This window comes from Prionailurus viverrinus, chromosome A2, assembly GCF_022837055.1.
Source record: "Prionailurus viverrinus isolate Anna chromosome A2, UM_Priviv_1.0, whole genome shotgun sequence".
NCBI lineage: Eukaryota > Metazoa > Chordata > Mammalia > Carnivora > Felidae > Prionailurus > Prionailurus viverrinus.
This window is the reverse complement of record NC_062562.1, coordinates 39,525,677-39,552,707: the sequence shown is the minus strand read 5'-3', so window position 1 is coordinate 39,552,707 and position 27,031 is coordinate 39,525,677. Positions and strand designations below refer to the sequence as shown.

General features: G+C 41.9%; 1 protein-coding gene across 1 annotated transcript in view; it reads right to left on the bottom strand.

Annotated features, from left to right (window-relative positions):
• Nucleotides 1–27,031, bottom strand: part of GXYLT2 (glucoside xylosyltransferase 2) — a 92,387-nt gene that overhangs the window by 14,079 nt on the left and 51,277 nt on the right. Inside the window, exons 4-5 of the mRNA XM_047850381.1 lie at nucleotides 4,004–4,255; nucleotides 2,758–2,881 (exon numbers count right to left, since the gene is read on the bottom strand). Coding sequence (XP_047706337.1) covers nucleotides 2,758–2,881; nucleotides 4,004–4,255 — 376 coding nt within the window. The remainder of the gene's footprint in view (nucleotides 1–2,757; nucleotides 2,882–4,003; nucleotides 4,256–27,031) is intronic.

Sequence of the window (27,031 nt, the reverse complement as noted above, 5' to 3'; positions counted from 1 at the left end):
GTGTTCCCAGGACCGCCCCCTGGTCCCTTCCTTAGCTGGCCTGACTATAACACATTTTAAAGGGCACCTGGGTGGCTCAGTTGGTTAAGCGTCTGACTCTCGATTTCAGCTCAGGTTATGATCTCACGGTTCATGGGTTTGAGCCCTGCGTCGGGCTCTGTGCTGATGGCGTGGAGCCCTGCTTGGGATTCTCTCTCTCTATGCCCCTCCTCCCATTCTCTCTCTAAAAATAAATAGATAAACATTAAAAAAATACACACACACATTTTAACAAGTGGTGTTATTGACCACAGGAGGCTATAAGAGTAATGTTCCAGACATGTGTTCAGGTTTTTTGTGCGTTGCTTCTTTGTCCATGGCAACTTACAGAACCATAATAGCAAGTATGTTTATATCCTGTGTTCGGGCCAATCTCCTCTCCCTCTCTCCTTTCTAGGGATAAAGGTGACACATCTTTTTTCAAAATAGTTTTCGGGTTTAGAGAGAGTGATCGCAACCCATATAAACAAAGAAAAGGCTTATAATGTGAAAGATATCAATGGATTTCAGTTCAAAGATCTCATGTTTAATAAAGCACCTGAAAAAGGTATGAAAGAGGAAGATCCAATGCAGATGACACAAAGAATAATCAAGGAGTTACCTAGTAATTTGCTGATCTAAAGCTAGAAAACTTGGTTATTGGTCCTGCTAAGAACCAGGGTTTAGAACAACTTGAAAAATTATTTTATAATGTTCAAGTACTCAATGGATTTACGATGGGGAGCACAGAGAAAACCAGCTGGTTTTCAGCTCCAATTAAAGACAAGGGCTCCTGTCTAATTGCAAAGCTGCTTACAACTGCATTCAAGTATTATTTACTCACTGATCACGTCCTCAAATAATCTGCAACAGGCTAAGAGGATTTCTGGGGAGGAAATTGTGCGAATCTTTTGAATTCCTATTTGGGAGTATGTACAGATGGGCTTGTAAAAGATAGTTTTAGCCACATTACAGAGGGAAAATTGCAATATTTAAAGGACAAATAATTCAGTGGAGAGATACATTTTGGGATGTCTGCCCAGCTCTGTAGGATTCCCCTTGTTTAGCATTTCCCCTCTCTCCCAAACCCATAGGGCTGAAGTTGGGAATGGCCTGGGTTTGTACCCCTCCTCCGTCACTCATTAGCAGTGCTGCAAATTATTGAACAAACTCTCTGTCCCTTGGTATCTTTGTCTGTATAATGGGGATTATATTCTCGGGTGGTTTTGAGGATTAAAGAAGATAATGCTTAGAACAGCACCTGGCATTTAGTAAATAATAAATGTCAGCCATGATTTCTCAGCTCCATGCTCCTGGTCTAGCTGGAACCGTCTGCTTTCTCCCCCTGGGAATTTGGAATTGGGATGGAATTGGGGGTTAATCCTTCCATGTGGCTGCACCTGGCGTATGAAGCCTTGGTACTCTACTTTGAGGCCTGAGGAGCAGAGAATGAGGTCCACAACGAGAAGAATAAACAACCTCAGTGGGAGAAAGCAAGTCCGACCTGGGATCCTCATCAATTTCCCCGTCCTGCTTCATGTCCCGGGCTGAGCCTGCTGGCCTTCCTGCCCTGGTTTCTAGCAGACATCAGTTTGCTTATAAAAAAGTATCCTTTGTGCTTGGGCTAACTTGGGGGATCTTTTATATGCAACCAAGAGTCCTAACTAATACATCAACACCTAGAAAAAAAGATGAAATCTGCTTATGAAGAAAAGGAGGAGATACAGACCTTAAATTCCCTGTTACTATCAGAGGGAAATGGATTAAAACAGGCCACCAGTGAATGGCCAAGACAGTCCCTTCATCAATGAATTACTAGTGGGAATTTTCCCCAGAAACTCAGTTTCAATCTGCTTTTTTTTCTTTTCCAGGATTTGCTCCATTTAGATCCAACGACATACGACATTAGGTTTTAGTTCAGAGTTTTGTTTTAAAAAAATTTCAAGTACAAAGTAGGTGCTTCCAAGGTGACATGACAGACAGAAAGAAGTCTTTATAAACAGGAGTCTCTACTTCAGGATTTTTTAAAGGCAAAGAAATGGATGGAATAGGTCCAGGTGAGGAGTGCCCTTTTTTTCCCCCAAAGGTCTTTCTCAAGGAGAAAACATGGTTTTGATTTTTAACAACATAAATAATGGTTTTAGCAAAGAAGAGGGAAATTTTATTAGTTTTAGGTGTCGACAACAGCCAAGAAACATAGATCAGAAATGTTCTTCTCCCTCTGTCCCCCAACTCCGCCAAATCACTGATGTAACAATCTAAGAACATCTTTTGCCTCCCGTGAAAAGAAAAAGGAACTGGGGAATCTAAGTCCTTATTTTAGGCTCATTTAACTCCCAGACAAGTCACTTAACTGTAGGGATCTCAAGAAATCAATTCCCCTCAATCTAGCCATTGTTCAGCTGTGGAAGGCCTCGTGCCTAGCCTATAATGCTGTCATTCAGTTCTGTGCCCTGCCATTAGTTTGGACCACACTTCTTAGAAGAATGGTGTGGCAAAAATCGAAAAGATATTCTCAAAAAACGGAGTCCAGTGTTGGAGGTTTCAACATTTGGCCTTTTGTGTCAGAAGTGTGTGGGCCGCCTCTGGGAGAAGCCCAGGGGGTGAATGAAAGGACGCACTTCACAGGGGACACAGGCACAATTCAGGCTCAGTCAATAGCAGACCAGGCTGGAATGCGCTCTGAGGGGCGAGGTGGGCGGACTCCTACACAAAGGGCATTCTCGCAAGAGAGCCTACCTGGATTGAAATAAAAAATAATATTTAATAAATCCTGGTCTCCCCATGTGATGGCATTCTTGTACTTCTGGTACAGAGGGTACAACATGTCCTCCCAAGCCAAGCCTGTTGGAATCATGCTGTTCTGGAAAAGAGACAACCATTAGAATGGCTGAGGCAAAGCAAATACATTTTGTCCACTGAGAAACAGTGCAGAGGACCCCAAATCCCCCAAATCCCCCTATGAAGCAAATAGGAGGGGTCCTGCTGGCCTCAAGACATAGGACAAAGCAAAACTAGGGCTGGAAACTGTAGAGTTTTGCCAGATGGGGTAGCACATAGATACTAGATGGGCCAGGAACCACTAGTTGGGGCTGTAGTTTCCACTCAGAAAACTATGCCCAAATTGAAACTCTCTTTCTTATGCTTAATTCCTGCCTCAGAGGGGAAGGAACAAAATACAGATGGCAGAGTTAAGGTATCTAAGGGAAAACACCTTCTCCTTGTCTTAACATAATTTACTTTAAAAATAAAAGCAACACATTTATAGACTAAATATTCAAATAGCACACAAAGATAAAACTAAAAGGTAAAAGTATTCTTCCTCCATCCTCCTACCATTTCCACCCCCACTCTTCCCAGAAATATCCACGGTTAACAATCAGGTATTCTATTAGGTATTCCTTCCGGAAATTTCTAAGCCATAAAAGAGATCATACTTATGGTACCATGCTTTGTTGCATTTTAACTTTTTTCCCTTAATATCTTTTTAGAGATCTTATGTATCTTACCTATAGATTGATCTACTTCTTAATTAGAGGATGATTTTTTTTAATTGACTAGCTCTCTACTGAGGTTCATTTAAGTTCTTTCCAGTTCTCTACTAGGATAAAAGATGAGGCCATGAGCAGCCTTGTACAAATATCTCTGTATACATATGTAAATATATCCCTAGGATAATTTCACAAAATTTTCCATGGTTTTTGAAGCTTTGGGTAAACACAGAATTCAAACATTATAGAATTCAGAAATGCAACATAACATTCTTGAATAGTAACTCTGCTGTAGCTTTAAATACCATAAACACCTGGGCTCTTCCTGAACAAACATTTCATAACTTTGCAAATATTTTCCTCTTCCCTGGCTCCTTCCTTCCTCACCTACAAGCGCCTTACTTCCAAAAGCAGTACATTGACAATCTAGGAACATCACTGTTGAAATGACAAAATCCCGAATTTTAAACATGAAATATAAAGTATTTCCTTACCTTAAACTGGGCACTTCTTATACGAGTTAAATTCATCAGCATGACTCCTGAATTAACTCCCGCAGAGCCATAGAAAGGGTGCCGAGCAAAGCGGCTGTACCAGCCAATCTTGGGGATTTCATGCTCAGGGGCCATGGCTGCAAGCTGGGTGGCATTAAACTGCCTCAGAAGCTTCCATATGTCATCGACAGGTCTCAGAAAGAGAACGTCGGTGTCCACATAGAGAAGTGAATCCACATCCTTTAAAATCACCTTTGTGTGTTGGGGGGGGGGGGGCGGGGAGGGGAGAGAAACCAAAACAAAAACAAATCAGAAAGAGAGGAAGTAGCCTGATATGTCAACAGTGCCATCAATTTCACTGGTCAAGGCTGAATTGCAGAAAGGGTGGTACCACTCTTAGCTTCCATTCCTCCTTTGACTCCAAGGATACCTATTAATTGAAGGGTAGAGACTCAAAGGAAGGTAAACCTTCATTTAGTTTGCTTCAATTCTAGGACCCTAGACTGTATTTGGGAAGGGTTGAACTTTCAGTCCATCAGCATATGGACTGAGGGTCTCTTGTGTACTTTCATCCTTCAGTGAAGCCATCTGTCTTTCTCAGTTTTTCTTAGAATGAGGGTCTGGCATTGGACAGCCTGAAGTGGACAATCCCTAGACTAGCTCATGCCAGGCTTTGGGGTAAATACTCTCTGTCTCTGGATCCATTTCTTCTAGTGCCGATGGGTATAACTGCACCTTTTTGAATAAACATTTTCAGCTAAGATTTAGTCTCGGGAACAGGCGAAACAAATCATTGGCAAGCTTGGTTTGTAGATCAGGGATTGGCAAACTTTTTCTCTAAAGGGTCAGATAATAAATCTTTCAGTCTCTTTCAGTCTCTTTTCATGGCAACAATACAAGTCTGCCATGGTAGCATGAAAGTTACAACAATGCATAAAGGAACGGGCAGGGCTGTGTTCCAATGAAACTTTATTTGCGGACACTAAAATTTGTATTTTATAGAATTTTCAGATGGTACAAAATCTTTTGATTATTTTTTTAACCATTTGAAATGTAAAAGCCATTCTTGGCTCATGGGCTGTGGATTTCAACCTCTATTGCTGTTCTTTCAAGCCAGCCATCTAATAAAGCAAATGAATTCTCCTGTCCTAACTGCTTTGCTTACCAGAGTTTTGCCTTGGAGTTAGAGATTTCAAAGCCTTAGTTAGTAATAGTGTTATTTGCCTTGTTTTGCCATTATTCCCCAAATTTAGTGGTAGCTTAATTAAGGAAGGATTTGAATATTCCTGTATCCCTGGCCTAATGTTATCCAAACAGCACCACAACACCTACTACCATAGTGACACTTGCATTGGGGTGACTGTCTGTATCTTCAAAATTCACATGCTAAAGCCCTAACCCCCAACGTGATGGTATTTGTAGATGGGGCCTATGGGAGGAAATTAAGGTTCAATTAGGTCATGAGAGTGGGGTCTTCATGAAGGGATGAGTGCCCTTATAAGAAGAGAGGCCAGACACCTTGGTCTCCGTCTATCAAGAAAGAAAATAATGAGAAGCAGTGTCTCAAGGCAGGAAGAGGTACTTAAAACCCGACCATGCTGGCACCCTGATCTTTGACTTCCAGCCGCCAGACCTATGAGAAAAGAAATTTCTGTGGTTTAAGCCACCCAATCTATGATATTTTGTTACGGCAAGCCGACTAAGACAATATTCCATTGGAATCTCCAATATTTAAAACTGATGAACAGGTATGTGCACTATATGATGTAGGTATCATGCAGATTTCAGATTTGAATGATTTCAGAGCTTACGTGATCAGCCACAGGATTCAGCTTTCTTTCTCATCTAGTAGAGGAATAGATTTTACAAACCAATAAAATGAAATTAAGAATAACGATCACACAAAAAATTAATAATAATAATGATCACCTATCATTTCTTAAAAGATTATCTTGACATCCATCTTAACAACTTGACAATCTCGATTTTAGAATTAAGATGAATCCTTCGAATTGAACACACAAACTTAAAAACTCCCCTACCTTATCCTTATTTTTTCTTATTTTCCCATGGAAAGGTAAAAAAATTTGCCACAGATCAGCCTCTGTTTGATAATTTTTTTTTTAATTACATTTCCAGAGTACGCTGGAGCAAGGGCAAACTCTCTACAAAAGCATTAGTAAATGCATGTTATGATAAAAATTATGAACTACACGTAAATACAATTATGATGTCTTGCATGTCCAACACAATCCCAAGGGCTCAACATTCTGCCAATTTATTTTACTGGGAAGAAAAACTAAAGCAAAATAAAGGGCTCTGCCCAAGTTCATATGTCAAATAATGCTAATGATGGCTGCATTTTGGCTAATAAGGTTATAACAAGATTAAGTCACTTTCTAGAATGTGTTTTCAGGGAAAAGAGACTGTATGGTGTTCCAATATAAAGCTAACTTAGAATTACAGAATTCGAGAGGAAGAGAAACCTATTTAAACCCATGTGAAATAGTACAAATTTCTCTTTATGGCTGATTATCTAATAAGGCCTGAATAAAAGCTCACAATGTAATGTTTTAATAAATTAAGGGTTATGCAGTCATCTGCCCAAAAGAATCAAGCTTGGTGATTTGCACTTGATCTTAGCCAAAAGGCTAAGAAGTGATAAGCTTGCTGACTTGATCACCCTAATTTTTTCTTGGCCTTAATCATTTTTATTAAAGTTATCATTACTTTCTTCCTCAAAATGTTACCACTCCTCACCAAAACAAAAAAGAACAAAAAGACTCTTCTGAAGAGGTCTGGAAAAAAAAAAACTAAAAAGATCCGAAGAATGGACATATTCCAACATGAAGTTACAGGCAATATCTTTAATCAAGAGAGAAAAAGGCAAAAAAAGTTGTATCAGAAATTTACAAAATGAGAATAAACTCACTTACATAGGGTAAAATTTTTATTTAACCCATATCCAATTATTTGATATGAAAGACTGCTCCCGTTTTTCATTATTAGAAACAACACTACAATAGGTGCCTTTCTAGGGAAATTTCTAAGCACATAATAAGGCATTTCTTTTTCTCCTTTTTTTAATTTAATTTTTTCAAGTTTGTTAGTTTATTTATTTACTTATTTATTTGGGGGGGTGTGCGGAATGAGCATGAGTGTGGGAGGGGCAGAGAGAGAGAGGGGAGAGAGAGAATCCCAAGCAGGCTCCACGCTGTCAGCACAGAGCCCCAGGTGGGGCTTGAGCTCATGAATCTGTGACATCATAACCTGAGCCGAAACAGAGACTTGGCTGTTTAACCAACTGAGCCACCCAGGTACCCTGGCATTTCTTTTTAATGTAGTAAATATTTACACAGTTCAAAATAAAAATATCCTGAAGTAAATTTATTGACAGTTTATTCTTCCTTGTGATTCTGTCACCAACTCCCTTTCTTAGAGGTAACCGCTGATAACGGACTGCCCTTTGCTGTGCCAGAGATATTTTATGCATGTATAGAGCTATGCATGTACAATCCCCTTTCATGCTACAAATGGTAGCAGAGCATACACAATGTTATCGGCCTGCTATAAAAATAAATAAATAAAACAGTCACGCAGGAGGACTTGACGTATCGGCACACAAAGATTTTGTTTATTGTTTTTTACTTATTATTATCCACTTACATGTTATAGAACATTTAGGTCGTTTTCAAGCTTTTGTTATGAAAAAAAAGTGTCACAGTGAGAAACCTCCTCATCTTAACTCATTTCCAACACACATGAGTTTCTCTGTTGGGTAAATTCCTTAGTCAAAGAGTACATGCATTTGTACGCGTGATACATATTGCCAAACTACTTCTCTAGAAGTGGACCCCTCTGGACTTCAACCAGCAAGGTAAGAGGGTGCCTTTTTGATCACACTTCAGGGTCTGCGCCTACACGGAGCACACCTCAGGGTTTCAGCATTGCAATTCATTTTAGTTCATATTTTCTTGCAAGTCTTGCCCTGGAGATCGTGCACTATGGCAAGAAGTGATGCATATCTGGAAGACCAGTGACGAACATTTAAGGACACTTGGATTCCAGTGCTGGCACCACCAGATGGCACCCACGCAGGCCCCAGATCCGAATGCTTCATAGGTAGAAACCCTCTACAAACCTTCTCCAAGCCATATCTAACCCCTCCTCTGGTGATGTGTGATTCTGGAGATGTGCTTCCTGGACTAGGACCAAGGGACATGGAAGAAAAATTTAGGAATACATTTTCTGGCTGCTAATTCTGGAAAACTTGCAAATCTTCAGTTAAGAAGGCAAAGCCAGGGGCGCCTGGGTGGCTCAGTCGGTTAAGCATCTGACTTCTGCTCAGGTCATGATCTCGTGGTTTGTGAGCCGCGTCGGGCTCTGTGGTGACAGCTCAGAGCCTGGAGCCTGCTTGAGTTTCTTTGTCTCCCTCTCTCTCTGCCCCTCCCCCGCTTGTTCTCTCTCTCTCTCTCTCTCTCTCTCTCTCTCTCTCGCTCTCCCCCTCTCTCTCTCTCTGTCAAAAATAAATAAAGCATTAAAACAAATTTTTTTACAAAAGGCAAAGCCAGTTCAACTTATGCTACAGATTGCAAACTAAGGCCTGTGGGTCAAATTCAGCCAGTGAATGGATTTTTAAGAAAATTTCATACATAGCCTTTTGAAAAAATTGGTTTAGTTGTCAACATTTTTTAAAAACTGAAGATTTCTCAAAAATATCTGCATTTCTGTCTTAAAAGAAATCGATGGCCCCAGCAAGAACAGCCTGCATCCTACAAGGGAAAAATCTGCTGGTGCTGGTTTACAGGCACTCCTTGCATTTTCTGCTCATTTATACAATAAACATTTCTGGAGGGTCCACTAGGTGCCAGGGGTGACCAGCAGTGACCAAGACAGACAAAAATCTTTGCCTTCATGAGGGAGTCCGATAATAAATAAGATACATTATACTGATGATATAGTATGGAAGCAGGAGAAGAATAAAGCAGGGAAAGGGACCAGGGGTACCAGGAACACAGGGAGTTTGCAATTTTGAATCGGGTTGGAGAGAAAGTGTTGCTCAGAAGGGGTGAGCAAATGGGAATAAAGCAGGCTGGCACACTTCCAGAACAGCTGGGGACCAGTGTGCTTGGACCAGGGCCAACACACGGAAGAAGAGTCAGGGAAGGAGACAGAGAGGTACGTGGGCCACTTAGGGCTTTGTTTGCCCTGGGAAGAACTTTGGCTTTTACCCTGAATGACATGGAAGCCACTGACGAGATTCAACAGAGGGGTGACACGATCTGACTCAGAGAAATGGTCACTGTGGATGTTGCACTGAGAACAGATGACTGCAGTATGCAGGGGAAGCAGGGAGACCAGTGAGAACACCATTTTATTTATTTTTTTATTTTTATGTATTTATTTTTTTAATTTTTTTTAACGTTTATTTATTTTTGAGACACAGACAGAGCATGAACAGGGGAAGGGCAGAGAGAGAGGGAGACACAGAATCTGAAACAGGCTCCAGGCTCTGAGCTGTCAGCACAGAGCCTGACACGGGGCTCGAACTCACGGACCGCGAGATCATGACCTGAGCCGAAGTCAGACGCTTAACCGACTGAGCCACCCAGGCGCCCCAGGACACCATTTTAATAATTCAGTTGAGATGTGACGGCGTAGTGGCAACCCAGCAAGGGAGTAGTGGTTGAATCCTCCATGTAGTTTAAAGACAGGGCCAACAGGATTTCCTGATGGACTCTATGTGTCATGTGAGACAAGGGAAAAGTCAAGTGCAACTCCAAGGATTTTAACCTGAACAAAAGGTACCACAGAGTCACCTTTAACTGAGATGCCACTTGATATGTGTCACTCCCGAGTTACCTGTCTGGCCCTCGCAGGGCAACAGCCCATTTGTGACCGTTGAAGCCTAGTTCCTTCACTCCCTCCTCCGCATCAGCACTCCCTGAAATGTAAAGAAGCCCATGCGTGCTCCTGGGAGGGGATACATCGATGGGGAGTGTCTGGGGCAATGGTCAAATCATCTAGTGCTTGACCACAGTGGTGGTTACAAGGGCGTGAGCTTATTAAACTAAGCATTTAGAGTTTTGGTATGTAGGCCCTATATCCAAACAGACACACAGAAGCAGCCCTAACGATATATTTCGGAGAAGGGACAATCCTTAAAATCTCGAGTCTGGTATTTGTGAGTTCAGTTCCTGGCAGGATGACCTCCTAGCCCTGTGACTTTGGACAAGACCCTCAGGCTTTCCAGGCCTCAGTTCCCCATCTGTAAAAACTGTAAAGCAGTATCACCACCACCACCCTTGTCCCCAGGTTGTCCTCACAACCCAGAGAAACAACACACACGAGGTACGTGGTACCATGGCTGGTGGACAGTAAGTACTCCGTAACTAACAGTGCTGTTACTGTAAGAAGGCTCTTGTTCTCCCTCGTCAGGCGTCAAGTGCAATTAGCCACCATTCCTAGCAATGCCCACAGCCCTTCAAAACACGTCAACCACAAAAAACCTCTTACACAGAGTCAGGCAGAGAAGAAACGAAGTTTTTGAACTTTCTAATATCATAATCTACTTATTACCTTGAGGGAAAACAAGTCCAGAAGGCCTTTTTACTCTTTATCTGAAAAAAACAACAAAACACCAGGAGAAAAGGAAAAAAAAAAAAAAAACCTCATTCTTTCTGTAACAGTGTGTCTCTGGAGGCTAATTCTGCAGCAATGATTGCGGGTATTAATTTGAAGAAGATCATTTGGCCATGATATAATGGGAAGAGGAATATTTACCGAAAGGATGTAAAATTAGCCATTCTAATTCCCTTATGGAAATCAGTCAGTGCTAGAAATGAGGCCTTTGTTTTCTTAGGAAAGCGGGGCAGATAGGGAGCACACAATAGCTATTTGTACACGATCCTGCGGGTGTAATGGGCACTCCTGGACCTGCTCCATTCACCGCCTCAACCTGCTGGCTCCTTGTGCTTTGTGAGGACAAGAGGCTGGCCACAGGCAACAAAATTCTCAAGGGCTCAACAGCTTACCTTCAAGTTTGTTTTGCTCCAGTCCTGTTCTGACTTTGACAGTACAATTTGGCGGTTAAAAGCTTTGGGTTTGAAGTCTAATTACAGTAGCGCCCCCACCCCCCCCCCCCCCCCAGTCCAGGAGGGATACATTCCCAGACCCCTGGTGGGTGCCCGAAACGGTGGATAATACTGAGTCCCCTATTTATATTGTGTTTTCTCCTCTGTGTATATATCTATGATAAAGTTTAATTTATAAATTAGGTACAGTAAGAGGCTAACAATAATTAATAATAAAATGGAACAATTATTACGATATACTGTAATAAGTTACGTGACTGTTGTCTCTCTTAGGGGCGCCTGGGTGGCTCAGTCCGTTAAGTGTCCGACCTCGGCTCAGGTCATGATCTCATGGATTGTGGGTTCGAGCCCCGTGTCAAGCTCTGTACTGACAGCGTGGAGCCTGGAGCCTGCTTCAGATTCTGTGTCTCCATCTCTCTCTGCCCCTCCCCCCCTCAAAAATAAAAATAAGCATCAAAATATCTTACTGTACTCTCCTCACCCTTCTATGACAATGTGAGATGATAAAACGCCTATGAGATGACATGACGGGAAGTGAGTGACACAGGCACTGTGACGAACCGTCAGGCTACCGAGGACCTCTGGCCCTATGTGAGAAGGAGGACCACCTGCTTCTGAACTGAGGCTGAACAAAGGTAACCGAAACTGCAAAGAGCAAAACACGGATGAGACAGGATTACTGTATTTGAAAACAATTCAAATCCCGTGTCTGCTACTAAGTGTGTGGTCTTGGGCAAGCCACTGACGCCTCCTAAGCCTCAGTTTCTCATCCTGTGAGGGGCATAGGTAGCCCACTTCATAGCACTGCTGGGATGATGAAATGAGACGGGGCGTGCGAAGTGTGTGGCAAACACATAGCAGGCACTTGGTCAATGTTGGCAGTCCATGCTCTGCTCAAGGGCTAAGATCCTTGATTCACAGTGTGGGGTACAAGTACCTGGCTATAGCAGTAGCGGCAGTTGTAGAAGCAGTATAGAAAGAACGAGGCATATCCTCTGTTCTCAAGGAGGTCTAATGGGGGAGGCAGGTAAAAGGCAGAGCAAAGTGAGGTGTGGGGGATGACAGGGATAGCACGGAAGCACACAGCAGGGCCCCTAAACCAGTCTGCGGTGAAAGCAGGGAAGACTTCCCAGAAGAAGCAACATCTCTGCTGAGCAATAAGTGAAGAGCGGGCAAAGAGTTCTAAAGGTAAGTGGAACAGCATGTGAAAAGGTTCGCAACCGAGAGAGAGAGAGAGAGAGAGAGAGAGAGAGAGAGAGCGCGCATGATGCAGAATGGGATGGCAAGGTGCCGGGTGGGGCTGAAGCTGAAAGCAGGAAAGCCAGGCTGGTGAGCGATTAGACTAGCAGAGTGAGCACGGCCCCAAAAGAAGCTATGGTGACTGGATCCTGAGACCAAAGGGGAGATGTCAAATGATGTGAACCACGGGGGCGCCTGGGCTGCTCAGTCCATTAAGCGTCCGTCTTCGGCTTGGATCATGATCTCACAGTTCCTGAGTTCGAGCCCCACATTGGACTCTGCTGACAGCTTAGAGCCCGGAGCCTGCTTCAGATACTGTGTCTCCCTCTCTCTCTGCTCTTCCCCTGTTCGCACTCTCTCTCTCTCTCTCAGAAATAAACATTAAAAAAAAATGATGTGACAGAACACCCAAGGTCAGATGCTTCCCCTTCTACTCACATTGCCCACACCAAACCCTAGAGAGTTCCATCAGCTTTTCCTCCAAGAACATGTGAATCTACCCTTTACTCTCCCTCTCCAAGGCATGATTACAGCTCCCCCAGAAGTCTGGAAAGGTCTGTTTGCTAGTCTGTGTCCACACTTATCTCCCCGGAATGTATTCTTCACAGAGTATCCAGAGGGATTTTTAATCTTTGACCCATGGGTTATTTACAAGTGTGTGGTTTGGTTTCCAAACATTTGGGATTTTCCAGATTTCTTTGTTATTCATCAGAAAAAAAAATTTTTTCAATGTTTATTTCTGAGAGAGAGAGACACACACACAGTACAAGCGGGGGTGGGGCAGAGAGAGAGGGAGACACAGAATCCGAAGCAGGCTCCAGGCTCTGAGCTGTCAGCACAGAGCCTGACATAGGGCTGGAACCCACGAACTGTGAGATCATGACCTGAGCCGAAGTCGGACGCTTAACCAGCTGAGCCACCGAGGCGCCCCATCTCTTGTTATTTATTTCTAACTTCATTATCATGTAGTCACAGAGCAGAGTCTACATGGTTTCAGTCCTCTCAAATTTATGGCCCAGCATATGGTGGATCTTGGTGAATGTTCCCCATACATGTGAAAAGTAGGTTTATTTTGCAGTTGTTGGGTGGAGTATTCTATAAGTTCTGTAGCTGTCAACTTGGTTTGATACTGTTGTCAAGGACTTCTATACCCATACTGATTTTCTGTTTGTTTATTCTAACCAAAGGAGCTCCATGGAGTTTTACCTCCAGACATTAAAGAAGGGGGAGAGAATTGTGAAATTACTACAAATTCACTTACATCAACAGATATGATGAAGTCCCAGTAGTTTATTTTTGCTTTTGTTTCCCTTGTCTCAGGAGACATATCTAGTAAAAAGTTGCTTTGGCCGATGTCAAAGAGGTTACTGCCTATGTTCTCCTCTAGGATTTTAATGGTTTCTTGCTTCACCTTCATGTCTTTTTAAAACACTTTTTTAAGTTTATGTATTTATGTATTTATTTATTAAATATATTTTTTAAAGTTTATTAATTTATTTCAGAGAGACAGAGACAGCATGCATGGGGAAGGGGCAGAAAGAGAGGGAGACAGAATCTCAAGCAGGCGCCATGCTGCCAGCACAGAACCCGATGTAGGGTTTGAATTCATGAAACTGTGAGATCATTGCCTGAGCCAAAACCAAGAGTCAGAAGCTTAACTGACTGAGCCACCCAGGAGCCCCATGTTTATTTTGAGAGAGAGAGAGAAAGAGAGAGAGAGAGAGAGGGCATGCATGAGGGGCAGAGAGAGAGGGAGAGAGAAAGAATCCCAAGCAGGCTCCATACCATCAGTGTGGAGCCCGATGTGGGGCCTTAACTCACCAACCTTGAGAAAATGACCCGAGCTGAGATCAAGAGTCGGACACTCAACCTACTGAGCCACCCAGGCGCCCCCACATTGAGGTCTTTAATCCATTTTGAAGTTCACTCATATGTGGAATTTAAGAAACAAAACAAATGATCCTTGGGGGGAGAAAGAGAGAGAAAGGCAAACCAAGAAACAGACTCTTAACGACAATGAACAAAGCGATGGTTACCAGAGGGGGCGTGGGTTGGGGGGATGGGTGAAATAGGTGATGGGAATTAAAGAGGGCACTTATTGTGATGAGCACTGAGTGTTGTAAGTGTGAAACTACTAAATTGTACCCCTGAAACTAATATTACACTCTATGTTAGCTAACTGGAATTTAAATAAAAACTAAAAAAAAAAAATCCAGCTATGATTTGGGACCATCACTCATTTTCACATTAATCAGTCAATTATAAAAAGGGAAGTGTTGAAGTCTCCAACTCAGCCTGTGGATTTGTCTATTTGTCTAAGTATGTTTTTGCTTTGTAGCTTTGGAAGTTCTGTTACTCATTTAGGTGGGTGACATCTTCCCGATGGCTTGATCCTTATACCATTATGAACTGCTTGGGAGGCTTTTTCAAAAAATCTACTTTAGAGGATGCCACTTTCCTTCTTAAACCCCCTCAAGACTTGTCACTGAACTTTAAGTAGTGACAGACATACCATCGTCCATAAAAGGCCCTGGAGAATGGACATGCTCTGCTCACCTCCAACCTCGTCTTCTATCAGTGGTGTTCTTTCACCTCCTAGCCTAACCTAAGATTTTTCTGGCTTCAGGGTCTTAAACTTTTCAACGTTTTTTTTTTGTTTGTTTTTTGTTTTGTTTTGTTTTGGGACAGAGAGAGACAGAGCATGAATGGGGGAGGGGCAGAGAGAGAGGGAGACACAGAATCGGAAACAGGCTCCAGGCTCTGAGCCATCAGCCCAGAGCCCGACACGGGGCTCGAACTCACGGACCGCGAGATCGTGACCTGGCTGAAGTCGGACGCTTAACCGACTGCGCCACCCAGGCGCCCCCAGGGTCTTAAACTTTTCATTATCACTCTGTTACTGTCAAAGTCAGTAGAGGCTGGGGAGTGAAATAACTTACTACAGAGCCAATAAGCTCTTGATTCTCTTCCTACATATGGCCAAGGTCTCCTCTGTCGGAGTCTTAAGTCTTTGCTGAGACAGGCACTAACACATAAATCTCTTCTTTCAGAAGGAAAATAAATGGAAACTGGGGACTTCTTACTTACCAAGGAATCAGCTTTGGGAATGTTCTCTCACTACATTCCCTAAGTTCTTGACATCTGAGGTAAAGAAGATAAGGTCTCCAAATATGCTCAAAAAGAGCATGTTTATTTGGGCACCTGGGTGGCTCAGTCAGTTGAGCACCCGAATTTGGCTCAGTTCACGGTCTCACCGCTCATGAGTTTGAGCCCCACATTGGGTGCTCGGCTATCAGCTCAGAGCCTGCTTTGGATCCTCTGTCCCCCTTCTCTCTGCCCTTTCCCTGCTTGCTCTCTCTCAAAAATGAATAAAACATTAAAAAATTCTTTAAAAAAGAGCATGTTTCTTGGCTATGAAATACATGTGCGGCCTCTGATGCTTTCGTCAGTTTCAAGGTTTGTGAGCTATTGTTTTAGATAATTGCTTAAAAAATCAGAACTATGATTAGTGTGAAAATGGACGACGTTCCCAGATCATACGTGCTGCTGTAAATAAGTTAGCAATGATTTGATGTTTCTCCCCTCCTTGGGAGCCTGTCCATAAAGCTCCATTGAGTTTCTGTGACTGGGAATAAGCAACTTCCCTGGCCTGTCAGTGAAGCCTTCCCCCATGGGAAGCAGAGATTTCCACTCACTGTTCTAGAACACCCAGTTCTGACTTATCCTTCAGATCTGAGCTCAGATGGTACCTCCCCAGGAAGGCTTCCTGGAGAACGCCCACCCTTCCCCCTTCCCAGTCTCCTCATCACAACACCTAAGAACCCTTTCCCACCACTTCTTACACCAGTGGCCTTTGTTGAATTATTTTCTCATTTACTGCTTGCTTCCCTGATTAGAATAGAAGCTCTGTGAGGGCAAGACCCTCTGTGTCTACTTAACTTCTGAAGTCCATGTACCTAGCACAATGCCTGGTATAGAGATTAGGCATCCAATAAATATTTACAGAAACTAAGGAATTCAACTGCTGACCTGCATCAGAACCACTGTAAAACTTGAAATGCTTTAAGGCTGATCGGTGGATAAGACAGGTCCTGAGAAATGAGATGGTCTGTGAGCAAATGAAGTCTCGAAGACCCAAGGGGTCTAAGCATATAATATAAGACAGCTAGGGGCTAAGCATATAATTCCATTCCCTTACCTCTCAAGCATCTCTACAACGTCCTTAAAACTGAAGGAAAGGTAAAGGAACCAGAGGGGGGAGGACAGAACAGAAGGAAAGACAAAGGAGCCATTCAGATCCAAGTAGAACCAAACTCTAGAGAGGGAGCCTTTGGAAAATGCCATCAACGATAATCAGAAGAAGGTAAAAACATGTAAAGAGGGTTAGAGCAGGAGGGGGCAACAGAGAGGAGGAAAGGACAAGATTTCAAGAAGTAGAAAAAAAGCAATATTTCTTGGCCAGGTGAAGAAGACATCTATGCATATGAAAAATAAGAGACCTGCTTATGACTAAAATAGCCACAATCCATCTAGTCAGAATCAGCAAGGCACAGACCCTGTATTTACTAAATCAGATCATGAGTGAAGAAATGGTGTTCCCGTGGAAAGACACAGGAAAGGCAGACACTATTTTAATTTTTTTTAAATGTTTTTATTTATTTTTGAAGGAAAGAGAGAGACAGAGCATGAGTGGGGGAGGAGCAGAGAGAGAGGGAGACACAGAATCAGAAGCAGGCTCCAGGCTGTGAGCTGTCGGCACAGAGCCCAACGCAGGGCTCGAACCCACAAACTGTGAGATCATGACCTGAGCCGAAGCTGGATGCTCAACCGACTGAGCCACCCAGGCGCCCCAGGCAGACGCTATTTTAGTGTGGGAAGATGGAACAGCTCTGGAGACGGATGGCGGTGCACAGCCCTGCATGTACTCAGGGCCATAGTACTGGAGGCTTAAACACAGTTCCAATGGTTAAAAGCATTTTATATTGCATATATCTTACAGTAAAAACAGGGGAAAGGGAAACACAGGCACTGTTAGCACGCCTTTGCAATTAAAGTGCGGTTTACACAATGTACTCCGTGGGGTTACTTAACCTATTTCTACCTTGGTGAATTTTCACTTCCCTAAGCCAAATATACTCAAGGCATTTTTCCAAGGTATTCTTTCATTCTTTCATTTCCACAGTTCAATCAGGTCCCTGTCCTTTTCTTCTCTTCTTGTTTTGAAATATCAGTCGTATAGCACATTCTCCTCCAGGCAAGATGTCTATCAAAGCTGACCAAGAGGACATCTCGGGGCAAGAAAGGAGCAAGAGAGAGCAACCCCTCTGCTACCTGCCTCCAGCTCTCTTAACAGAAAGTCTTCCCCTGTGGGGATGGGGAGGGGGGTGGGTGAGCAGATTCTGGGAAAATGTTTGGTGACCCCTGCCCCTTCTCATTCTACAGGAAGATCAACTGGATGGAACAGAGCTTCTAAGGTTTTCTGGACCTTCCGCACTGGGACCAAAATTCCAAAGTCTCCAAACGAAAAGAAAAAAGGAAAGTACACAGCAACGTACATCTGCAATTTGATAAAAATAAGTAAAAATAAGTGCCCTTTTCCTCCACCATTCTTTCACACTCCTTTTGAAAAAAATGCACACTGGACCTATATTGAAACAGGCTATTACAGAGACAGGAACTTTTGAGGAAAGAGAGAAAGCTGAATAAAAATGAACATTTCCACCAACGTCTGGGTAATCTGGGAGGTCCTCTAGTAAAGAGAGGTGGAAATCTGAAGAATGAAAACTGATCAGAAGGGGTAATAATAGCCTGAGACCCATGTAAACAATAATCCCATAAAATAATTAGGTAGGTAAGATACTATTCTGGCTAAATAATTATAATAATTATAAACACTCATATAGCACTATGTGCGAAGCCCTGTTCTACCAGCTCAACCTAATAGGTAGTAGTATTAGTATTATTAGTACTATTAGTAGATAATAATAGTATTATCTATTTATAGATGAGGAAACTGAGACACAGAGAGGTCAAGTTACTTGCCCAAGGTCACAGAACTCTATGAAATAATGAATCCACAGATTTTTTTTTTTTGTCAATAAACTAATTTACAAATGTAAAGGAAAAATAAATTAATCCCTTTGTTTACTCAATACCCATTGCATGTGAAGCATCCTTCTGGGCATTTCATATACAATGGTACCTCAAAAACCTTGCTAAGGTGGTATTATTACCCGCATTTAACAGATGAGCTTGAATAATGTACCCAAGGTCACTGCTGAAAAATGGCAGAGTGAAACCAGGGTTCTTTGATACCAAGGCTCATGCTGATTTTCACCTAATGCTAACCGTACATGTTCACAACATGACTGGTGGATGTGGTTAGTCACAGAGTAGTTGTTCTTGAACCTCCGTGTACCTGAGAATCATTGATGAAGTTTGTTTAAAATGCAGATCCCCGGTCCCTACCCTCAGATTCTGAATTATTAGGTCTGGCGTCGGCGCCTGGAACCAGCGTATATGTACGTATGTGTTTTTAAATGTTTTATTTTGTGACCATTTTAGACTTTCACAAAGAGTTTCAAAAGGAGTCCAGAGAGTTCCCACGTACTCATTACTGAGCTTCCGCTGTGTTGACGTGTAACATGACCACCGAGAACTTGTCAAAACTGAGAAATTAACCTTGTACAACACTACTAACTTAAAACTATAGAATTGACTCTAATTTTAGCAGCTTTTCCACTAATGTCCCTTTTCTGGTTCAAAATTCAATCAAGGATCCCACCTTGCATTGAGTTGGTACATTTTCCTAATTTCCTCGAATCTTTCCTTGTCTTTTCCTTAGTCCTTCCTTGTCTTTTCATGATCTTGACACCTTGGAAGAGTAGTGGTCAACCACTTGGTAAAAGTCACTCAATTTGCTGTCTGGTGTTTTCTCATGATTAGACTGAGATTATGCATCATTGGGAAGAACACAGCAGAGGTGAAGTGCCCCTCTCAGTGTATCATATCTGGGCGTATATGATGTTGATATGTATTACTAGTGATATGAACCTTGATCACTTGGTTAAGGTACTGTCTCCCAATATTCTCTGCAATAAACATATTATTTCCCGCTTCATAATTGCCAAATATTCTGGAGGAAATGCTTTGAAACATGCAAACATCTCGTTTCGGGTTAAAGTTTCACCCCATAATTTTATTTTATTTTTTTTAGAGGAGCATAGATTATTTAAAAAAAATGTTCTTTAATGTTTATTTATTTTTGGCAGAGAGAGAGACAGAGCATGATTAGGGGAGGGGAAGAAAGAGAGGGAGACACAGAATCTGAAGCAGGCTCCAGGCTCTGAGCTATCAGCACATGGCCCGACGCGGGGCTTGAACTCACAGACTGTGAGACCATGACCTGAGCCGAAGTCGGACGCTTAACCGACTGAGCCACCCAGGCGCCCCTCACCCCCTAATTTTAGATCTTACCTACAGCCATTAGTACTATGGCATTCTAATGGTCATTTTCTATTTTCCGCATTCTTTCTACAAATGTTAATCAGAATTCTTCTGAAGGGAAGAGTTGTGACTTCTCCCCATTTATTTATCCATTCAGTTATTTATTTATATTAGTATAGACTTACGGAAAATTATTCTATTTCAGGGGTTATAGGTCCATACTGTCATTGTTTATTTTGTTGCCCATGCTGTTCTTTCAGTATGGGGCTCTTTCAGATTGCTTCCCACGCCCTTTCAGTATGACTCCCTCCCTCCCTCCCTCCATCGCTCCATCCATCCCTCCATCCCTCCATCCATCCATTCATTCATTTTATATTTTAACACATCATTAATTTCCAGCACCACAATACACTCTGCTTCTAGCCTCTTTCAGTGGATAGTTAGGAAGTGCACCTATGTAATACTAACCAATGCATACACATATATCTATAATTATCTATCTATCTATCTATCTATCTATCTACTTATCTATCAAAAACATGGATCCAAATCGATGCTTGGGAGCCTGTATGACTGTGTGATGCTGAGAAATAATTTATTGAAGGTAATGAGAAATTTGAGCTTAGATTATTAGGGTGTCGTGGTGAGTTTTAAAGAATTGGGTATGATTTTAATAAGTGAGGCTGGATGCAGAGGAGCGAAGTGGCCAGGACATCACCCCCAGGCAACAGTATGGCGAAGGATAATATGTTCAGCATCTCAGGAGGACAATGGCAGACCAGCCTGGCTGGACAGGTAAATCATGATTTGGAATAATGCTGAAGAATTAACAGGTGAACTCAGTCAAAATGCAAAGGGCCCTGAACAAAAGGCTGGCCCTGAACAAAAACCCTGAACAAAAGGGTTCGGACTGGATCCTACATGGGAACAGAGACTCTGCAAAGGTTCTGAGCTCAGAATTCACAGGCTAAGAGTAGCATTCAAAATCCAAAAATCCAGGAGTGGCATGCAGGAGGGAAGGGACACAGTTGGCAGGGAGATGAGTAACCAGGGTGGTACAACCATCATGTTCTCTATTATCACTGCCATGTTTATTTTTTTGTATTAATGTAAATACAGCCAGACCCAGAACACCTGGTCAGAAAGAGGCCTGTACTTTCACAGTGTGCCTGTATGTCTTCTAGCTTCCATACATTATGAAAAGCTCTTATGTTCTTGTTTTCTTCTCTTTCTTATTGGTTTGCCATTTTAAGAAATTCTCCAAAGTACACAATACACAAATGCATGCTTGTGTGTTAGCAAAACAGACAAGGCAGCAGTCTGTGGCGTCAGAAATTCAAGCTCCTCTTTTCCTGTCTATCCCCTCCCTACACACCACTACTCCAAGCCCCCACATCCTCTCTCTTTTCATTAAAACGAACTCATAATAAACACTTCAGTGAACAGCACCCTGACTGTTTCTACACATTTATCTACACGTGTGATTGTAGGATGGCTAGGCATTCTGATCTTAACTCACTTATTACCTCCTCAGAGATCTCTACTCCGTCACTTTAAACTCATAAGTTTTTTTCCCCATAATTCTTTTAACTACCTAAAATAAAATGTATAACTTTTTTTTTTTTTTTTGGTCATTCTTTCATGGTTTGGATGTAAGTTTTAAGAGCAGGAAATTTGGCTCCCTTGCTTACAACCGTATTTCCAGGGACAGCTACATAGCTGGGGCTCAATAAACACTGTTGAATGAATGGCTGTGTGTATATATACACTCACCCACATATGTGCATTTGGGTTTTTAAAAATAGTAGTGGAATCATGCTATACATACTTGCTAATTGTCTGCTTTGAGATACTTTCCTTTCACTTTGGATGTGCAGAGAGCAAAGGACTTTCTGTTCCATGCTGAATATTCTCAAACATCCTATTTGATAATGTTAAATTAGCCTAAGATAGGATAGAATCACGAACACTTGGAAAGTACTGTTCCTATATACTGTTTTTTTCCGGTTAAAAAAATTTTTTTTGTAGTATTTCTTTTTGAGAGAGAGAGAGACAAACAGAGCACAAGCAGGGGAAAGGCAGAGAAAGAGGGAGACACAGAATCCAAACCAGGCTCCTCAGCTGCTCTGAGCTGTCAGCACAGAGTCTGACATGGGGCTTGAACTCACAAGCGGTGAGATCATGACTCGAGCCAAAGTCAGACGATTAACCGACTGAGCCACCCAGACGCCCCTTTCCTGTACAAACACTGGGAGTCTGTACAAAAATAAATACCCATTTTTTATTAAATAGTGATCCACCAATTTAACTGTTTTGAGATGTTAAGGTTGATCATTAAATTACCAACATAAAATACGGTGGCACAGGAGAAAATTAAGATAACAATTTGTATTTTTGCTTCCATTGTGCCCTCTTGTGGAATTACATGTAACTTACATACTCATTTTTGTGAAGTTTTAAAAAAGAGCAGAATGTACCAATGTCATGACTGCAGTCACACATGCTCCCCATTAACAGATTCCTCTGATCACTTTAATCTTTGATCTCCATGCAAACACAATCAGACTGCCTCCAAGTTGGCAAATAAACGATGGCTTTGTTTGGGATGGTTCTCCTAAAATTCTGGCTCATCAAACTTGTATTTGGTCTTTGATTTCATCATCGCAGCTGTGTGGCCAACTGTCATAGCTGCACGCAGGACGTTTTCCACAGGCCTTGCATTACTGAAGGTGTCTGGTTTCTCTGGTGCGTTCTGAGATGATGGCTGTCTCAGATCTTCCATCTGCTTCCATCCCTTTTGGCTTTCTTCCTCCTGTTATCAGGTGTTGCAGTCCCAGCCAGCAAGTACACATTATCTTTTCCTGTTGACTGTAGACATCCTGGTAGCCAGGGAAACTGTCACTTAGAGCAGTCTAGTCTTTTGGTCAGATGGTGCCTCCCCAGAGGATGTGTTCTCTGCTAGGGAGTTGCTGGAAACGGGATCAGTAGGTCTTCAGGAACTGTAGGTCTTCCCTAAACCTGGACTCGTTTTCTAAGAATGTTTTCCCTTTCCATATATTTGAAAATCAAATCCAACCAACATTTACTGAGTATTTACTGCGTGCAAGGCTGGACACTCTTACGAGCGTTATACCTTCAAATCCTCTCTACTGCTCTTTGAAGCACTTGCTAAAGCCCTGATTGTAAGTCAATGCTCCCTCTCTCCTTCCCTCCCTCCCTTTCTCCTTCCTTCCTTCCTTCTTTCCCTCCTTTGTTCCTACTTTCCCTCCTTCCTTCTTTCCCTTCTTTGTTACTGCTTCCCCCCTCCTTCCTTCTTTCCTTCCTTCGTTCCTGCTTTCCCTCCTGCCTTCCTTCCTTCCCTCCTTCCTTCCTTCCTCCTTCCTTCCCTCCTGCCCTCCCTCCCTCCCTCCCTCCCATCTGTTCATGCACGGAAATACTTTTACAGAGTGCCATCTGTTATTAGGTGCTGGATATCAAAGATCTTTCTCCTGACAGGACTCACATGCTAGTGGGAAAAGTAAAAAAAGAAAAAAAGAAACAAATAAATACATCATGCAGTCTTCTAACTGAAGACAGCAGAATCGGGGAAAAGCAAAGTGAGGGGTGTAGCAATTTTAAATATAACAGCCTCACTAAACAGCAAAGCAAAGACATATGTGCTTGCGTTACACCCATTTCATAGTGGAAGAATGGAAGGCTTGGGAGGTATTCTGGAACACTTTGGTAATGTTTTCTGTAAGTATAGGAGAAAACGGGGCCCTCTGAAAATGCAAGAAGTAGGGCAGAATACCTATGTTATAGAAGAAACTTGGGCTAATTTCAGTTTCCTCATTTATAAAAAGGATACAAATCAGAGTTATGAAGAGTAATGAAACCATAAACTTAAAGATCCTCCAAGTGTTAAGTGCAACAGACACTGCATGGTCTTGGGCCACATCCCAAACATTCTTTGGTTTCAGTGGTACGTCCTGAAGATACATCTTAAAGCCCATTTCTCAAACTACTTTCAACTGCATCTCACAATAAGAAATGCATTTACATCATGATTCTAGTATGTGCATAAATATATGAAACAAACAAAAAATTCAAAAATAATATTTGTGCTCTATGCAGTGCATGCTCACTATTGTATTCTACTTTATTTTACTTTTTTGAAATCTGATCGTAATCCACTGAATTGATTTGAAGAGTTACCAGTAGATAATTTTCCACAATTTAACAAATACAAGGGTTGAAGTTAACAAAGGCTTGGTAAATAATTAAATACAGATAGAGAGACAAGTGGACAAATAAAATTTCCATGTCTCCCACTGCATTTACTACTTTCACAACTAACAATCAATTCCAATTCTTTAAATGCTGTTTTTGAGGGGCACCTGAGTGGCTCAGTAGGTTAAGCATCTGACTTCGGCTCAGGTCATGATCTCACAGTTCTTGGGTTCAAGCCCCGCATTGGGCTCTGTGCTGACAGCTCAGAGCCTGGAGCCTGCTTTGGATTCTGTGTTTCCCTCTCTCTCTACCCCTCCCCTGCTTGCATTCTGTTTCTCTCTCTCTCAAAAACAAACAAACATCAAAAAATTTTTAAAATACAATTTAAATTGTTTTGGATATGTGCATTCAAGTCACTAAATAATATGTTAAAATAACAAATATTTCTCTGAATCTACAGCACTTCTGACACCAAATGTGTAAATTCTCCAACACTGCGGACCTACTGGGTATCCTACAATTCAATGATGACACTAACCACCTGAGTTAGTGCAGATGCCAATGGATAAGGGCCCAGTCTGTCAAGACTGCACCCCACTTGAGATGCCAATCATAGTACTTGGTTCCCAGGTACCCACACTTACGTCTAACTTGGCTACAAGTACATTAGAGTTCCCATGATCTACTCCTCAAGTTAGATGACTTGCTGTAACAACTCAGAAAACTCAGGAAAACGTTTTCATGGATTTATTATAAAGGATATAATAAAGGATACCCATGAAGAAGTACATAGGGTGAGGTCCAGAGGGGTTGCGCTCACAGAAGCTTCCATCTGCACAAAGCATGGAGTAAGTCACCACCCTGGCACATGAATATATTTACCAACCAGGAATCTCTTTATACTCCAAAGTCTACATGTTTTTATGGAGGCTTCATCACAGGGGCATAATAGTTTAACTCAATCTCTAATCTCCTTCTACTCTTCCGGGAGGATGGGGAGTAGGGTTGAAAGTTCCAAGCTTCTAATCATGACCTCGTCTTTCTGATGACCAGCCCAAGAAGAGTCACCTCAGGGGAACAAAAAACACTCCTATCACCCAGGGAATTCCAGGGAATTTAGAATCTCTGTGTAAGATGCTCTATTACCCTAATCATTCAGGAAATTACAAGATTTTTTTAGGACCTCTGTGTCAGGAAGAGGGTCAAAGACCAAATAAATACTAGAACAAAAGGTATTCCTAGCACCCCTCTCACTCAGGAAATCACAAGAGTTTTAGGAGCTATGTATCAAAAACCAGGGGCAGAGTCCAGATATGTATTTCTTACTATATCACACATGTCTTATCTATTGACTTTCTACCCTGGAAGATAATGTAGCTCCCTTTCACACAAACTCCCAACCCCACCATACTTCTCAAATACACACTTCTCATCCCCTAATACAGCATACCAAACTACTGTTTAGCTCAATATACACTGTTATCTTATGATGGCATGTGAACACTATTTCCAATCAAGCCATGGAGTGAACCACAATACTTTACCACAATTCTTTTTTCCCTGGAATTAATAAATGCCTTTTTTGCTGTTATTGTGTTGCTTAGTTTTACACACATTTAGCAAAGTTCATTCCACAGCTTCCTGATATGCTTTAATCAGAATGCTGTGCAGCTCTCACTTTCTTTCCCCTAAAACTCTTTTATATCTCTTTTGTGGGATTCCTTGCTCCCAGGATCCCATGTCCTCTCCTTTATTGATCTACTCCTTCATTCCGGTGGAGCATTCTCAGTAGCTCCCTGAGAGAAGACTCAGAGGAGGTAAATATTTCAAAACTGTGCACATCTGGAAATGTCTTGGTTCTACCTATGTGCTTGGTTTGTAGTTTGGCTGGGTATGGAATTCTAGGTTGGAAATGATGTCGCTCTGAATTTCAAAGGCATTGCTGCAATATTTTAGCAATTCCACTATTGCTGTTGAGAAATATGGAGCCCTTCTGATTTCTAATCCTTTGGATGTGACCCTTTCTTCACTATTGACACATAATATGACGTTTTTTCTCTATTGTTCTCAAAGTTCAAGTCCTTTCTGCCATTTGATCCAGTCTGCTGTTGAATCCCTTGGTGCAGTTGAATTTTGAATTTTTTGGTGCAGTTAGTGTATTCTTCAGCTCTGTGATTCTGTTTGGTACTTTTTTATACTTTCTATCTCTTTGTTGAAATTCTCACTTTGCCTATGTATTGTGCTCTGACTTTGGTAGCATCTTTATTACTGTTATCATTTTAATCAAGTAAATAATTTATTTCCATTTTATTAAGGTCTGTCTCTGGAGTTTTATCTTGTTTTTTAATTTGTAACATATTCCTCTGTTTCTTCATTTTCCTTGACTCTCTGTGTTGGATTTTGTGCATTAGATAAAACAGCTGCCTCTTCCAGTCTCCTATACATCTCACTCAAGCTCTAGGATGTCTCTCAAACATTTGTGATGATTCAATCCATCTTCTTTGTTCTTAGTGGCTCCCAGTAGTTGAGAGTGCCAAGACCCATTTCAATGTGGGTGAAATGGGTATTTCCTTGCTTGCCAAATGTGTAGGAATCACTCAGCTGTTCCTAAATTTCTTTCAGAGGGAATTATTCCATGTGTAGCTGTAGACTCAGGGTGTCCATGAGAGAAGGTGAATTCAAGAGGCTCCTATACTGCCATCTTGGGCTGGAACCCTGAAAATTGAAGCCAATCTACCTCATGATGTATGACTTTTTTTCACTTAATGTAATAGTCTTTTGGTGGTTCCCTCAACCTGGAAATCTATGTCTTGCTGTTGTAAGAAATTTTCTTGGAATTAATTTCAATGTTGATTCCTATCCTTTGTGCTCTCTATTCTCACTTTTCAGAACTACTATTGCTCATATATTGGATCTTTCCTCTAATTTTCTGTTCATTTCACTGCTATTCTCCATCTCATTGGTTTTTATTGTTTATCACTCTACTTTTGGAACAATTTCCTCAACTTTTTCTGCAGTTTTTGTATTGAGTTGCTCATGT